Below are 15713 nucleotides of genomic sequence, written 5' to 3'. Positions count from 1 at the left end.
TGCAATTACCAGGGCATACAAGCAGGAGGGAAGCTTTCTTGTGCCTTCTTCTCTGTGCACCCACAAGGACCAGGCACAGTCTGGCACTAATGAAGGAAGGCATTAGCTGAAAAAATGCACCAACACACAAAGACAGCTGGGGAAATCAGAGCTGCATTTTTATGTTTCGATGGTTCGGTTTAGCTCTATTTCCCAAAAAACATTCCTCAGTATTGAGTGACCTTATGACCTAGTCCACCTGTTAGCTGAGCTCTGCTACTTTATGCCCATTGCTATAGCCGATCTACTTGGATAAGACAAACTAATAGTAATACTGGGGGCAAAATTCTCTAAGATTTGCAGTGAATTTTGTCTCAGATAGTCTCCTCTAGCTACATGCATAGGACCTCCCTAGACAGAAGATCAGCATGAGCAGAGAGAAAATCGAAGATATCCATCACGCACATCTGAAAGCAACATTTTGACCAAAACATGGTTAAATCAATTTTCAATGTCTTTTACACTTAGAGCCACACAGTTAAAGGCTTGAAGGAACCATCAGATCACCCAGTCTGACCTCCTGTATATCACAGGCCACCAACACCACCTAGCAGCTGCACATTAAACCCAGCAACCAAAATCAAACCAAAGTGTTACAGCCCACAAGAGACTAAACACAGACCAAGAGTAGGAGGGACCTAGGTGCACCAATGCCAGCAGTGCCTGCAACACACCCAGATAGCCCTGGCCAGCGACTTCACTCCACGCTGCAGAAGAAGGTGGGAAAAAAACCAAGGTCACCGCCATCTCCAGTGTCAAATATTTTACCTTGCTCTTCCATTTCCTAGTATACAAGTGGTTTTTATTTCCCTCTTACAAATATGTCAGATTTGTGATACTGCATCAGTAGTGTCAGGAGACACAGCAGAGTATGCTGTGTGCAGCTTTCTAGTTGCAGGAAAATTAGTCGGTGTAGTAGCTCATTATTTCTTTGCTGGTTGCTGTTATTGAATGGAGAACAGCAGAACTGAAAGACCTCTTCACCACTATGGTGCCGCGCAGGAATGACAATATGTTGTCAGACGCTTGTCTTGTTTCCAAGAGATCTTAATCTTTATTGAAAAAGCTCCCTTTTTCGATTTCCATATCAGCCCTCTCAGTGTCGATAAAGAGAATTACTTGGGCATTATCAGAAACAGTTTTATTTCAATAAAGAGCCGGTGAAAAATAAACAAGCCTTTATCTCCAGAGCAACCACTGATGAAATTGGAACGCATGAGAATTCTATCAGATACCTCAAACAACAGTGATTTAATGTGGAGACAAAAGCATTGCTCTTCTGCCACTGTCAAAGGAGTTTCCATCGAACACCTCTTATTCAGCTCCAGTACATGACATAGACTTTATAAATTCTATCCACTTAACCACTTTTAAATGTAAAGAGGATGGCTTTCATCAATAGCCTGCAAGCTTTAAATGGTTGTGATTAATCCCTTCTTCAAGTAAAGGTCCAGAATCTGGCCCAGCTCCTGAGGGGTTGATTCATAGATTTTTTTTCTTTTTTTTTAAGGCCAGAAGGAACCATTAGATCATCTAGGCTGACCTCCTGTACAACACAGGTCATGGACGTGTACTCAGTTATCGAGCCCAAAGGGATGCAAATGGAGGTGTGGGTATAAGAAGCTTTTTCCCTTGCACACTTGTGGAGGGGGGTCACCAGAATCCTCTGGGGCAGTAGTTCTCAAACTGTGGGTTGGGACCGCTATAATGGGGTCTCCAGGGCTGGCATTAGACTTGCTTGGCTCAGGACTGAAGCCAAAGCCCAAGCCCCCGCGACCTGAGGCTGAAGGCGGGGCTTGGGCTCTGGCTCAGGCTTCAGTCCTCCTTCCTGGGGTCGTGTAATAATTTTTGTTGTCAGAAGGGGACTGCAGTGCAATGAAGTTTGAGAACTGCTGCTCTGGGGGAATCACAATTCCTGCTTGCGCCTCCTTTGGTTCCAGTTATCTGAAGGAGGTGGAGCTCATTTATTTGCCTGGTGGGGAGGGTTTGACAAAGGAGGTTATTCTATTTATGGGAGATTCTTTTCTGGCATTATTTATCTTTAGCAAGTTTGGGTTGCTGTGGAGGCCCTTGGATAGGAGCTTTAGAAATAAAACTGTCTGACCAGAAAAGAGTTAATCATCAGACAGAAACAGCAACAAGGTAAAAACAAATTCCAACATGTACAACTGTAACAACATGCTCATGCACTGTCAACAGAGTGGGAGCCCAGAACCTCCATTTGCACTGAAGCATAGACTGCTACCACTTGAGCTATAGGGCTAACTACAAAGCTAGCAGCAAGAGAAAGTTTTTATCCCAGAGACCGGATGGTGCAATGTGCTGATCAAAGGGAAGATCACGGGGAGCCTACCCAAGGTCTCCCTTCCTAACCTGTCAGGGTGGTTAAGCACTGGAATAAATTGCCTAGGGAGGTTGTGGACTCTCCATCATTGGAGACTTTTAAGAGCAGCTCAGACAAACACCTGTCAGGGATGGTCCAGATAATACTTCGTCCTGTCACGAGTGCAGAGGACTGGACTAGAAGACCTCTTGAGGTCCCTTCCAGTCCTGCAATTCTATCTTGAGAGTTTAGGAGAGCTCCTGTGCCATGTGGTGCCCCAGACGATGGGATGAGACACTAGGGCCATTGAGCATGGTCAGGAGACAGTAAGCCTGGCATGGTACAGCTGAGCTCTCCCCCCTAGGCCAGCTGTTCTCTGTACAGCATCTGATGTTGTGGTGGCAGCCTGAGCCTGATTTTTTAGAAGGCTTGTGTTTAGTTGTTTTGGCAAACTACCAACATTTCCCCAAGGAACACAAGCAACACAAAGGAAATAGTAATTTTAACAGCTTATAAGACTGCTAAACCTGAATGGAATTTCATAGGACAAAGAAAAGGCACTTCTCTAGCCCAAGGGCTTTCTTCTTGTTGAACTGTATAGACCTGCCACAAACAAAGGATGTGCAAGAGGTTCTAAAAATAAATATATTAACAAATAAAAGAATAATAAATTGTAAGAACATTTTATAATGAACAGCCTGAGCCAACCTAAATACAGGGATCACTGGCAGCTGTCCTTCAGTTCGGTTGTATTTTTTGTCACGGGTGCCACGGAAGTCATACATTCCTTGATTTTATTTTTTTTATTCCCATGACTTGTTGACATTTTGGCACATGCATATGACGATAAACAGCTGAACCAATTTATCTGGGAACCGTAGAAAACTGCCAGATAAAAGCCTGGGCTGGATGAAATGTTAAGTAAACCAATGCTCTGCAACAACTCTGTGGGGTTCAAATGAGTATACCACCAACTCTGCACTGATCTGCAGTGGAATTGTGGCTGCTCCACACCCCATACAAGTCATGCCTGAGAGCACCTCAAGTTGAGCACCCAAAAACTGGAGAATCCCAAATTAGGGAACACTTCAAAACTTGGGTCTGAATTCCTCCCTCCCCACAACGTAATGGGAAAACCCTTGAGTGCAGGGCAGAGCTTACAAGAAGGTTGGCTCCAGTACGGCAACTGTTATTTGTGTATCTGACCATGGTTATCACAGCACAAATCACAGTTCTAGTTACTTGCAGGGTTATTTAGACTACAAAACAATACCTACATTGCTGTATTTAAACTAATTTCCCATTAGTTTTAGGTTTCAGAGTAGCAGCCGTGTTAGTCTGTATCCGCAAAAAGAAAAGAAGGACTTGTGGCACCTTAGAGACTAACACATTTATTTGAGCGTAAGCTTTCGTGAGCTACAGCTCACTTCATCGGATGCTCACAGGGATTCGACTATTTAGCTTTAGTATTCTACTGAAAATTCTTTGGCCGAAAACTTCCTTTTCTCCAACGCATCACTAAATTCCACCTACGTGTTTATTTTTGATCGACTCCTGTATTAAAGGTATAATCCTGTCTCTGTGGCAAAACAGGGGTCTGTTCTCTCACATCACAGCCTGCAAGCAGGTGCAAGCAATATGAAGATATAGCATTTAAAAAAACAACAACAGCTCCTAGGGTGGAGGTTAGACTGCAACTGGAGGAAACTCAGTAGATCAAACCCCAATGCTTATAAAAGGAAGAAGAGGACATTTAAAAGCACTGCCTACCCAGAGTTGATCATCCATTCCGGGTGGGTTCTTTTTAATAAAAGCACCATAATATGTGGCTATATTTCGGTGATGAGAATATTTCTTTAGCATGTTAATTTCCTGTTTGATCTCCTCCTCTTCATCCTGGGATAAGAAAAAATAAAACTCAGTGACACCAAAGAACACATTTCACAGATTTTTCGTTGGCATGATTTCTCTTCATCTTTGTTGCAGTTAGTTAATTTAAGCAGGCCACATCTCTGCCCCCTCTCCACCTGACTAATTTTGCTTATGCCCTTTATTTAGGCCTGTGCTTCACAATGTGGCACATATTCAATCCTAGTATAAATAGGTGTAATTCCAATTTAAGGCAATGGGACCCATGACTGAGCCTTGGAAGGTTAAGTGTTATGACTACAGACTTTGGAAAAGGTAATTTTTAGGTGAATTTAGTGCTTGTGATAAGTACTGGTTAAGAGGCCTGAAGATTAAAGTCTTCTCTTTCTCCTTCTCCTCGGTAAACCACTTTGAGGGTAAAAAAGCAGTTCAGTCTCCAAGCACATTCAGAACTTGGCCTCTCTTCTAAGCCCAGTTACCTGCTGTGATGAGGCGGACTGACCAGCTCATTTTACACAGGCTACAGAACAGTCATCACATGGTAAGAACTTTAAATCACAGTGACATAGTCTGGAGTCAGACAGCCATCAGACATTAAAGGTTCCAGAGTCTATTGCCAGATTGTTGAGCCTCTTGGCCAAGAGAATAGATTATACATCTTTATTGGCAGCTCAGTTGCTATTTACTTATTCATTTTACATTGTTTAGTCTTTCAGAATTCTCTGAAGATAACCATTTGGGCTCGAGGGTGTACCATACACGAGTCGCTCGGCAGCTCCATCACCTTCACTATAGTACTTTTCTATCCCCGCGGCCAGTGGCCCATTTGTATTATTCCAGAAAGCAAACCTTGGTACAGAAGTCACCCCATGGTCTTTAACCTTATCACAGTAGCCAAAAAGTATGTTTACAAAATATTAGAATTTATTCATGTTAAGGAAAGGTTATGCAAGCTGAGCTGGGAAGTTCAAAGGCCGAGCTGCAAAACTCTGAGGTCACCCTGCTGTGCTTAAGTATTGTCAGGCATGTCGGATTTGAGATTTAAATATATGATTATCAAAAGCATGTACACTCAGTGACTGAGTTAGATAGGTACTAGGAAAATCTAGCCCATCCAGACAATTTCAGGATATTCTCATGAGGACAAATTCAGTCCTGGTGGAACTCCTTTGACCACCATGGAGTTGGGCTCACTTATTGGCGGGCTCAATTTGGCCTGCAAAACATCAAGAGTGGAACTAGTCTTTTGGGAGAAGAATTATGAGGATACACATTTTCGGCTTCTATTTCTTTTGCTTGTTTGCTTTGTTTACACTGGACTTGATCTGAGGAACCCTAATTTTATTTTATGTTGATTCTAGGATTCTAGTATGTTGAAATCTGAAGTGTCTCCAGAGCAGGAAAGAGCAGTTAACACCTGGTTGATTAGCTTTATTCTAAAGAGCCCTGAATAAATGTTACCTCCTTCCTCCTCTATTACCACCCCATCTGTTTTGTTCTGACTTCAGTTTTATAAACTAGCAAATCAAGAGACACCCTGGTGATCAGCTAATCTGCAAACATGAGCTCTTTCTAAACAACTGTATTTTCTGACCAGATGTCTCCCAACACATGGCGAGAAGCACTGATTTCTTTCTTTACTACAGAGAATGACTAAATTATCATAGTCTTTAAGAAGGAATTCAGAGAAGAGCTGCAAAAATGATTAAGGGACTGGAGAAACTGACATGAGGAAAGATTTAAATGAGCTAATTAGGTACAGCTTGGGTAAACAACAACCTATTTTATTGTCTGCAAGAATCTGAAGAGTGTAAACACCAAAGAGGGTTAGGAATCGGCATAAAGGGTTATAAGTAAGGACATATCTATACGTACAGCACTGCAGCTGCACCACGTGTGGTGAGGGACGCGTCTGATGAGAGAGAGCTCTCCAGTCGGCATAATAAAACCATCTCCACGAGTGGCAGAAGCTATGTCGGTGGGAGAAGCTCTCCCACCGACACAGCACTGTGCACACTGGCACTTATGTCGGTGTAACTTGTATCACTTAGTGGGGTGGTTTATTCACACCCCTGAGCGACATCAGTTATACCACCATAATATGTAGTGTCGACATAGCCTTAGAGTTATTACAGGGTGACCTAAAAGCCATCTCTTCTCCTGTTGTTCTACTGTATTGCTAGAAACTTCTGCTTGGTTTTATTTGTCCAGCATAACAGTGGAATCTGCTGGCAACTTAACAAGTGCACAGACTGTTACCCGGGGTTTTTAGAACCCCCAACAGGGGCAACTTAACTATTTTACTCCAGGCATTGTAAGGAATAAATTAACAGGAACATAGCACTTCTATTTGATAAGATTTATGCAAGTAAGCATGCTTTATTTAGAATTGCAATTTATTAGATTTAAGCACACACAAACATAAGCAATAGGTTTAGAACATCAGGTTTGCAGTGGCCAGTTTCTTACCCACCAGGGAGAAAGGGTGTCAGGAAAAACGGTTTTTAAGATGGCTTTAGAGGACTGCTTTAAAGGACATTTAATTAGCTAATTCTTTATAACTAACGTTTACAAAACACATAGGTTACAATGACCCCTATCGTATTATTACGTTTTTAACTTTCAATATGAAAGGCATTTCGACTTAAGGTTTTTTAACCACCAAGGATTTTGGTTTTCATTGTTTACTTGTTTGTTTTTTCCTCCCATTCTGATTAGCAGAAACTGTAGCTAGTTTTAACCTTGCTTTTAAAAGCCTGTTTTTAAATTAACCCTTAACTGTATGGTGTTTTATTACTTTCGGGTGGCTGAATGCACATAATATGGTTGCAATTAACTTGATCACACTCTGCGGTATACACACCCCTCAAATCCAGGGCAACAAGACCAACAAAGGATGATCTAGGCCACTGTTTTTCCTCACAAGGAAATTAGATTCCAATATCAAATACCCATTGGCTCCAGCCCACCTCTGCTCCTAAGCATCCCGTCCCAGCTAAAAAGATACCTGCCTGCAGTTTACACAAATGCTGTATGACACTTTAGGAGTTCAGAATGCTCTCAGCCTGGGGAGGATGACTACTGGGAACAGCAGCTGAGAGGAATTAGATCCTTTCTATGAGGACATCGTATTATCTTAAATGTATGACCATCCTAGTTGTCACTTTTGTGCTGGACACAAAACCTCAAAGATCAGAGTAGTACAGGCCAAAAAAGGGCTAGGCACACCCAAACCCTAAAAGCAGACATGAGCCAAAACATTCAGACATGGGTGCCTAAGGTTGGGCAGTGAACTAAAAGCAGCCTGGTTTCGAGAGACTCACTGGCAGTGCTGACTGAAGTCAGTGGGACTTGTAGGCACCCTGGACCCCCTGAAAAATCATGGCACTTTTATTTAGTTGCTCTATTATTAGGTCTTTTCATTGCAAAGAAGAGGCTGGACACTTGTAGAGGAAGCTGAAAGCAAGGAGCAGCCAGCGGTGTACGACCTGCCAACTTGCTGCACATTACCAGCAAGTGCTCCAGAGACCTTGAGTAAATCACAGACCACAGGTTTGGAAGCACTCCGCTAATGAAAGTGGAGAGAAAAAGGCTAGGACATTTGGATCCCAGGTTTTATTTTGGGTCCCTCTTCAGGTTAAAATTATTTTAAATAAAGAATTAAGCCGAAACACAAAGATCAAATGTTGACGATCAGTGTGGTGTGTCAGAGACTTTCAGTGACAGAGATAAACAAAAGTGTGAATTCTGAGGAAATCCCAAGCGGCGGGACATCAGCTAAACCCTTGATGGGGTTTATTTCTTTAAAAAAAAAAAAAAGGAATTACTATGCCAAGATCTGGTGCTACTGTAGCTGCTCAATCCTAAAGTAAAAGCTTCATAAACCACAGACAATAACAGCAGTCTTGTTTCCATGCTTTTATCTCCATCAGTTTTATTACAATAATCTCTATGAAGTAGGTCACATTGTATGTGCAAGGGCCAGCTCCTTAAAAATTAATCTCAGTCCATAATTCAGAGATCGTAACTACACACACTGATCAAATGCAGTAATTTGGGGGCAGCTTTCTGCAACCTTCTGTACCATACAATTAGGGGGAACGGTAGTTAAGGACAACTAAGCACAGTGACGAGGAGCCTTAGTGATTCTCCGAAACAGGTTCACTTTCAACACTGAGTCAGTTATGGGAGTGATGGAGTAGCTGTTAGCTGATTTATCACACAGGGATTTTCCATTGTGAAGTGCAGATGATTTCTTTTGCATCAGCATCTTTCTTTCTACAGCTGATACTTGCAATCTCTTGTCATTTGCATATTTCTCCTACTTGCTCTCTCAGGGCTGGGGTTGTTTGAGGGTTACTGAGGGTTACTGTTTGCTACTGTAGGAGTGGCAGGAGAAGCAAAACAGAGGCCAGGCTGTGGTAGGTTTTCTGCTTTTTTGCAGATTTGTTTTTCAGAATTTCTTTTTGTACATTTTAAAAAACCCTTTGTTTTTAAGTAGGGGTAAGTGCAACACAAGAGCTCAATCATTAAATAGCTGAACAGAGTATCCAATCAATGCCAAATATTTGGGTTGGGACCTTTAATGTTTTAGGTTCTCACACCCATCAATATAAGAAAAGCAGGAAGTGGAGGACTTGCCATCCTGGCCTTCCTAAAACAGAGTCAAAAGGAAAAGTGACAATTGCTGCTCATTTTTGTTGGCTATGCCCTGCCCACATTACAACTGAAATTGTAATAAAGTGGATTCAGATTTGAATCCCCCAGATCCAAACCCACCCTCAGGTGGTGATTCAGATCTTAAGCCAGAAGGCTCCTGTTTTCAGATGTGGCCCAAGGGGGCAGGAATCTTGCAAGATCAGCGTGTCTCACTGGATTTTTGCTACTTTCTTCCAAAATCTGTAGCAAGCAGCTGATGAAATTTTGGGGTCACTGAATGCCACTCTGACCCAAATTTAGCCCTACTTTGACCTCAAAAGGGAAATTTAGAGTTCAGGCTAAAATCTAATCCAGACCCAAACAAACCTTGTGGGCTCATCATTTACCCATTTTTGCCACAAAGTGGCCTAACTATCTTTGTTGAATCTCATCTGCCCATTTCCTGTACAATCAGATTTCTGGAGATTCTGAGGTGAACTATACTAGGGGTTATTTGTTTGCATCTCCTTCCGACCTAACTTACATTTATCTACTCTTTGTTTCCATACATCTTTTTTCTCTCTAAGGTAAAGCTAAACATGCTTGTGAGGCCTATTGACTACTTTTATCTCTATGTATCTACGTAGTTTTGTACGTGTTGTATTCCTGAAAACTAATTTTAAAATGTTAATTAAAAGAAAAATAAAGGTGGGAGGATCTGGATCAAGTCCTATATTCTGAAATTTGTAATTTCATTTAAAAAACAAAACCTTGATCCCAAATCTGGCGTTGTTTATCCAGGCAGGAACTTTGCAAGGCATGATTCCTTCTTGAATAAGGCTCTTACTAAGTAACATTCTCAAATGCATCTGTTTAGGCTTCCAAGAAGTATACGAATTACACTGCTTTTTCTTCTGTGGCCTTTTGGGAAATGGTTAGACAGTTCTTTCCTATTAATCTGGTTATTCATTTAATATCTGGAAAAAATTAATTTTCTCAATCTCATGTAAAGTTTATGTGATCACTGCAACACATTTTTCTCTATGACTATGAAACCGTGTTAATTAGATACATATAGGGTACATCTTCATTGCAGCCAGGAGTATGAATGGTAGCAATGTAGACCTACACATAATGTAGTTGGTTAGACGCACTGCAGGACTGGGGACCTTAATTTGGTAACTAGTCAACGACTTATGCATATGAGTAACTTTATGTACATGAATGGTATCATGGACTGCAATGGAACTACTCATATGAATAAAGTTTCTCACGAACATCAGTATTGGTAGGATTGGGGCCTTAGATTATGTTTACCGTTAGCACTCAACAGCTGTATAACAAAGCTTGTATTCAGGACCTGGCCCTGTTTCCCACTGAAGTCCACATTAATTTTGCCATGGACTTCAGTGGGAGCAGGATTGGGCCCTAATACCCTTGCTTCTCCCAAACACAATCATTTCAGGAGTCATCACATTGTTTCACATGTGACTTCCCTCCGACTCCTGTTAGTAATTTATGGATATAGAAATAGCCAAATTAGGATACATTACCCCGGTGACGTCCATAACCTTAATCGCAGCAAGCTGTCCTGTTTTAACATGACGACCCTATGAAAGAAGAAAAGAAATAGTTTAATTTTTATTGCATTATATTACATACTGGCACCAAGAAAATGATTACAATAGGCCACAATTCTGTAAAAGTTTACTCACACGAGTAGTCCCACTGACATCAACAAGGCTACTCGTGCGAGTAAGGACTTTCAGGACTAGGCCTGGGATGAGTAACCTCATGTACAACACAAGTCAGACATGAATTTGTCATTGTATCATTGTTTCAACAACATTGTTAAACAATCTTATTGCTTTGGCAGCATTCCCAACATCACTGATTTTTCTTGAGTACCCTTTGAGCATCCATTGTGTGAAAGTTTCATTCCACCCACCATGTGTTTGATCAGTGAGTGAAGGATTCTTAGCGCTTGTTACATTTTCCCCACAAACAAGAGCTCTGCTAGCATCTCTCCGTCTACTACACTCCCCTTCACATTCCTGTACTGCGTCTCTCTCAAGCAAAGACAATCACCTTGCTGGAAACTATCCATTATGGATAAATGCCCACTAGAATACAGAGTGACACTAATGCCAATCCATTTCTGTCCCGAGCCAGGGTTTGAAGCCAGCCCTCAGGGTAGCATGGTAACACAATGAAACAGGTACCCTCTGACCAGTCCCTTTTTATATAAATCAGAGACACTGACAACTGTTTAGTCAGGGCCTGATTCTGAGGAAGTGCTGGACATGTGGAACTCAAGCCCCAAAAGAGAAAGTGATGTCATTTGGTGACTTTCTATCGACCTGAGTTTTGAACAGAGCTTAAAGCACATTTATTTTATCTATAACGACAAAACCAAACACCCAAAGAAAACCATTAAGGATGTAAAATAATTATTCTTTCGTTTTGCATTTTTTCCCCTCTACTCTGATGCAAAAGTTCAGTGTGTGACTGGACAGAGGAATGCCTAATATACCTCTGAGACTGCACTTTGATGCTAAATGAGGTCCTGGAGGTGGAACAAATTAGTAGAGTAGACATACTTTGATGTGGACATGTTACAAGACTCTAAACATGTTAATCAGTGTAGCAGTCAACTTCTGAGGAGTCGAGCCCCCATGAATGAACTAGGACAAAAATGAGTCTCATATATGTATATAAAATCACAGAAGAATGTCATAAAGACTCATATATATATATAAAATCACAGAAGAATGTCCAACTACTCTAGGGTTTAAATACTTGGCCAAACCTCAGGGGGAATTTGCCAAGAAAACTTGGTGGGTAATGATAGATATTAACATAGTTACAAGGAACATTTTATTTAAATAAATCCCGGGAAGATAAAATGTAAAATTAGTTTTCAATTCCTTAGTTTAGCAATCTGAAGGAATTTTTATAAATTAATTTGCTATTTCACCGTGTTCTCGGTCACTCTTTGCACTTATTCAAGCTCGGAAAGTGAAAACTGGCTGGCCACTTTCTTTTCCTCTCTACTAGGTTTCACTTTCTGGTTTCTCACGTATTAGCCCCAAACTGTTGTGTTTTGATGCAGAATGTTGCAGGGGAAGCTTTAAATCCAAAAAAACCATTTTCACTGAAGTAAAATATATATCAATAATGAGTAATAATAAATACAATAAACGGGCTTCATGTGTGTAATACTGTCCAGGTCAATTGAGGAAGTAGAAAGAGAAAGACGCAGAGCCCTTGTGTGTATAACTAGCAAAGGCATCAGATGCCCATGCCCACCCCCACAATAAAAATAACTAGACAGATAAATACATAGATAGAACTTTCCAATGGCTGACTCCACCTACTAGTACAAAGAGGAAAGCGAAAAAAGAAGAAGAAAGTTCAGCAGGCCTCACATGCAGATAGTACACTAGCTTCATCTTCTGGCCCTGCACTTTACACATGGATTATGTGGCAAGGACTGTCACTTGCAAATTGGATGTTTAGCCACTTGTGATGCTGCATTATGACATGTACTGTAGTAAATGAGCTGCTTTATTGCTTACTTACACCGTCGTCTTTCGAGATGGATGATTGCCTCTGATTCTTAGATAACAGCTCAGGAATTCTCCTTGAGCTCAGGTAATATAGACTGGATTATAAACCCACCAAAGTTAATAGGAATCTTCCCATTGATTCAATAGGCTTTGGTTCATACCCATAATGCTGAAGATCGCATGTTTAATCTCCACTGAGAATTGTGTGTTTGAACATACAAGACAATGGTTTTATTTTACAAACATGTCATATTATGATTTTTTAAAACATCGTTTTAAATTATACCTACATCTTTGGACTCTAATGAACTGACTGTGCCCTTTATGGAAAACGTTTAGCTAAATTAAAAGTTCTGACAATCATGTATACATATAAATGCACCCTTGTTATTTGATTCATTGTGATATGAATTGATATTAACCCTTTATTTTTTGGTAACTGATAAACTGACAAAGTTGTAAGAAGACGATTGTTGGACAGCACTTGAGTAGGTAATTTCTGGATGGAAAAATGAGTGTATGCACATGCGTTGGGGGGGGGGGGGAGGAGGGGAAGGGAGATGACAAAACAAAGAACCCAAACCGTTGACTGTGACTGTCTCTTAAAAATAGCAAACCACAAATAAAAGCTGTACAGTCAGAATATGTCAGCAGATAACGTCACAATGGTTCAAAAACAACCCCCACTAGTAGTGAAGCAGAACAACTGACGTTTAAAAAGCAAGACTACGAAAAGGCTCATTTTCTTGAGCTTTCTGGCCAATGAGGCACAGCCACTGAACAGCTAGTTCATATGCAAACTGTTCACTTTTTCATTATATTCTATAGCACAATCTATTTTTGTACCATAATGAAGTGCTGCATTTTGCTCCGTGCTGATTTCCTTCTCTCCACAAATGAATCACACATTATATCAAAACTGTTCACATCAAATGTTCTCTTTCTCTCTCACACACACACCACAAACACGCAGAATGTAAGTAGGAAAGAAAATGAAAAGAAAGGGTGCATCCTCCGAGAAAATCTGTAGGCAACTATTTTGATGCACTGGTGCCAATAAAGGCAGCTCACCCGTTTTCCTAATGATTGTTTGCATCACAGCAGCACCCAGAAGCCCCACTGTACAAACACAGAGTGAGTGAGACCCTGCCCTCCTGAGCTTACAATGAATAGACAGATGGTAGAAGGGGAAACAGAGGCACAGTGAGAAGTGACTTGTCCAAGCTCACACAGCAAGTCAGTGACAGAGCCAGAGGAAGAATCCAAAGTGCCTTAATCACACTCCTATGCCCTACCTTATGATCGAATTCTGTTTGAGGCTTAGCTGCAGCTCTCACACAATGGAATGTGCCTCCAAGCTGGAATTTGGTCCTGAGATTTTAATAAAAGAACTCCAATGTTCCCCAGTACGACTCAGCAGTTTGGTAAGTGTTGACTGTTTTGTAATGTATCATTTTACATTGACACACAGTAGAACGTTTGAGTCTACAGCCTTGCAATCTTACAACCTACGGCCCTAATCTTGCCAGGCACAGGCAGACTCTACACCCCTTCAGGAGCTCTACTGAAGTAAACATTACGGAAAAAAATAGCCACCTTTTGGGGAAAAGAGCAGTAAATGGCACAAAGCACAGTGCATAAAAAGAGGACAGGTGGGAAGGTGATTCCAGCCAAAAATATGGGTCCAAAGTCTATCTCTTGTGAAAATAAGAGAGGGGTCTGAATGTTTATTTATTTATTTAGGAAGTTTTAATGGGTTCACAAATCCTAGCCATATAAATCAGAGACAAAACAACAACAACAACAACAAGAGTGAGCTTCTGTTTATAGAAACACTGTACAGTAATATAAGCATCAGATCTCTCTATTTAACAGGGTGTTACCATAGTTCAGAGTGAACATCTTTATGCTGCCTACAACATGCTGTTTCTAGTGACTATTAAATTGAGAAATCTTTGATTACACGTTTTCTATGTGTCTGTCAAATGTTAATATGTAAAAATATTGGACTGATTTTTTTTTTTGGCAGGTGATTTTTTTGTCTGAGTATTGAATAAATGGTAACCAAATATCTCAGTATCTATTTGTCCTTTGTCTAGTTTGCTGGGTACATAATTGGTGTGTTAATTTTTCCTTAACAACCTGCCATATTTTTTGAACCATTACCATGGGGTTCCACAGAGAGCCTTTGACTATAAGAGCTGATCTCATCAAATTCTATGGGCCCTGTTCTCTGGTTTGATTAATCCACTTTGCTCAAAAGTAGACAAACTGTCCCAAAGTGGCCCCTTCTGCCTAGGGGTACTCTCTACGGCCATAAAGCTGAAGGAGGCAACACAGCCGCCTCCGACTCCAGCATAAGCCTCCTGCCCCTGATGTGGAGAGAGGGAGGGGGCATGCCTGGGGCATGGCAGAGTGGACCTTCAATATACCCAATCCTCCACTGGCATAAAATCACCTAGGGACCTTACACCAATGTGGTGAGTTTGAGGTGCTGGGTGATGCAGGCTCCCTGAGAGCCTCCCACTTCACTGCATCCTTGTGTGTTGAAAACCACAGAACCGTGGGAATTCTAGTAGCTTTGAATTGTGACTTTATCTTGTATTAACTTAAGTTGGTGTCACATTAAAAAAAGCATACATTGTGGAATTTGAAACTATGGTTTTATCAGAGTTTTGCACCGGAATAAAATAGCTTCTGGAGACCCTTGACCTTCAGGTTCTGCTGCCAGAGAGAGACATAACATTAGGGAAAATAAATACAGATGGGATTTTTCTTTAGGAAATATCTTCCTATCAACTACAGCATTTCTCATTCATATGGTACAAACATGGAAGGAACGGAATGTCTCAGCTGTTGTAGCAAGTTCGTTTTGTCCAGAATATCATGCAGAAATATTAGAGTCTTTGTCCAGCATCAGTCTTTGCAAATTGTATGAACAAAACGGGGTCACTGGAGAGAATCCTGGAGTCCTGGGGGAACAGCATTACCATTCAGTATTCCAGGACATGTGCTATGGTGCACACGAAAGGAAAAACTGGAGCAAACGTGCCGCCAGACTAAGCACTCTAAGCAGCCACCTTTCCCAAAGGAAAGTGGAGATTGCTGCTCTGATTGCATTTTCTTGGGGGAGGAAAAAATCCAGGAAGAATGAATGTTAATATGTGTATTAAAATCAACTGACTAAATTCTCCTTGGGTATCAATCTGGATAAACTCTGCTAATATCAATGTAGAATTACTCTGGTTTTACAGTGGTGTAATTATCTGCAGCAT

The 15713-nt window shown here is 41.1% G+C and overlaps 1 protein-coding gene across 7 annotated transcripts in view; it reads right to left on the bottom strand.

Moving 5' to 3' along the window:
• The window catches only part of TNIK (TRAF2 and NCK interacting kinase), a 300446-nt gene that overhangs the window by 122302 nt on the left and 162431 nt on the right, over positions 1–15713 (bottom strand). For all 7 annotated transcript variants that reach the window (XM_084638591.1, XM_084638586.1, XM_084638585.1 and 4 more), the window contains exons 3-4: positions 10423–10479; positions 4133–4258 (exon numbers count right to left, since the gene is read on the bottom strand). In XM_084638591.1, the coding sequence (XP_084494717.1) occupies positions 4133–4258; positions 10423–10479 (183 nt within the window). The remainder of the gene's footprint in view (positions 1–4132; positions 4259–10422; positions 10480–15713) is intronic.

Source organism: Lepidochelys olivacea, assembly GCF_965140295.1.
Source record: "Lepidochelys olivacea isolate rLepOli2 genome assembly, chromosome: 9".
Taxonomy (NCBI): Eukaryota; Metazoa; Chordata; order Testudines; family Cheloniidae; genus Lepidochelys; species Lepidochelys olivacea.
This window is presented reverse-complemented; position numbering and strand designations above follow the sequence as displayed.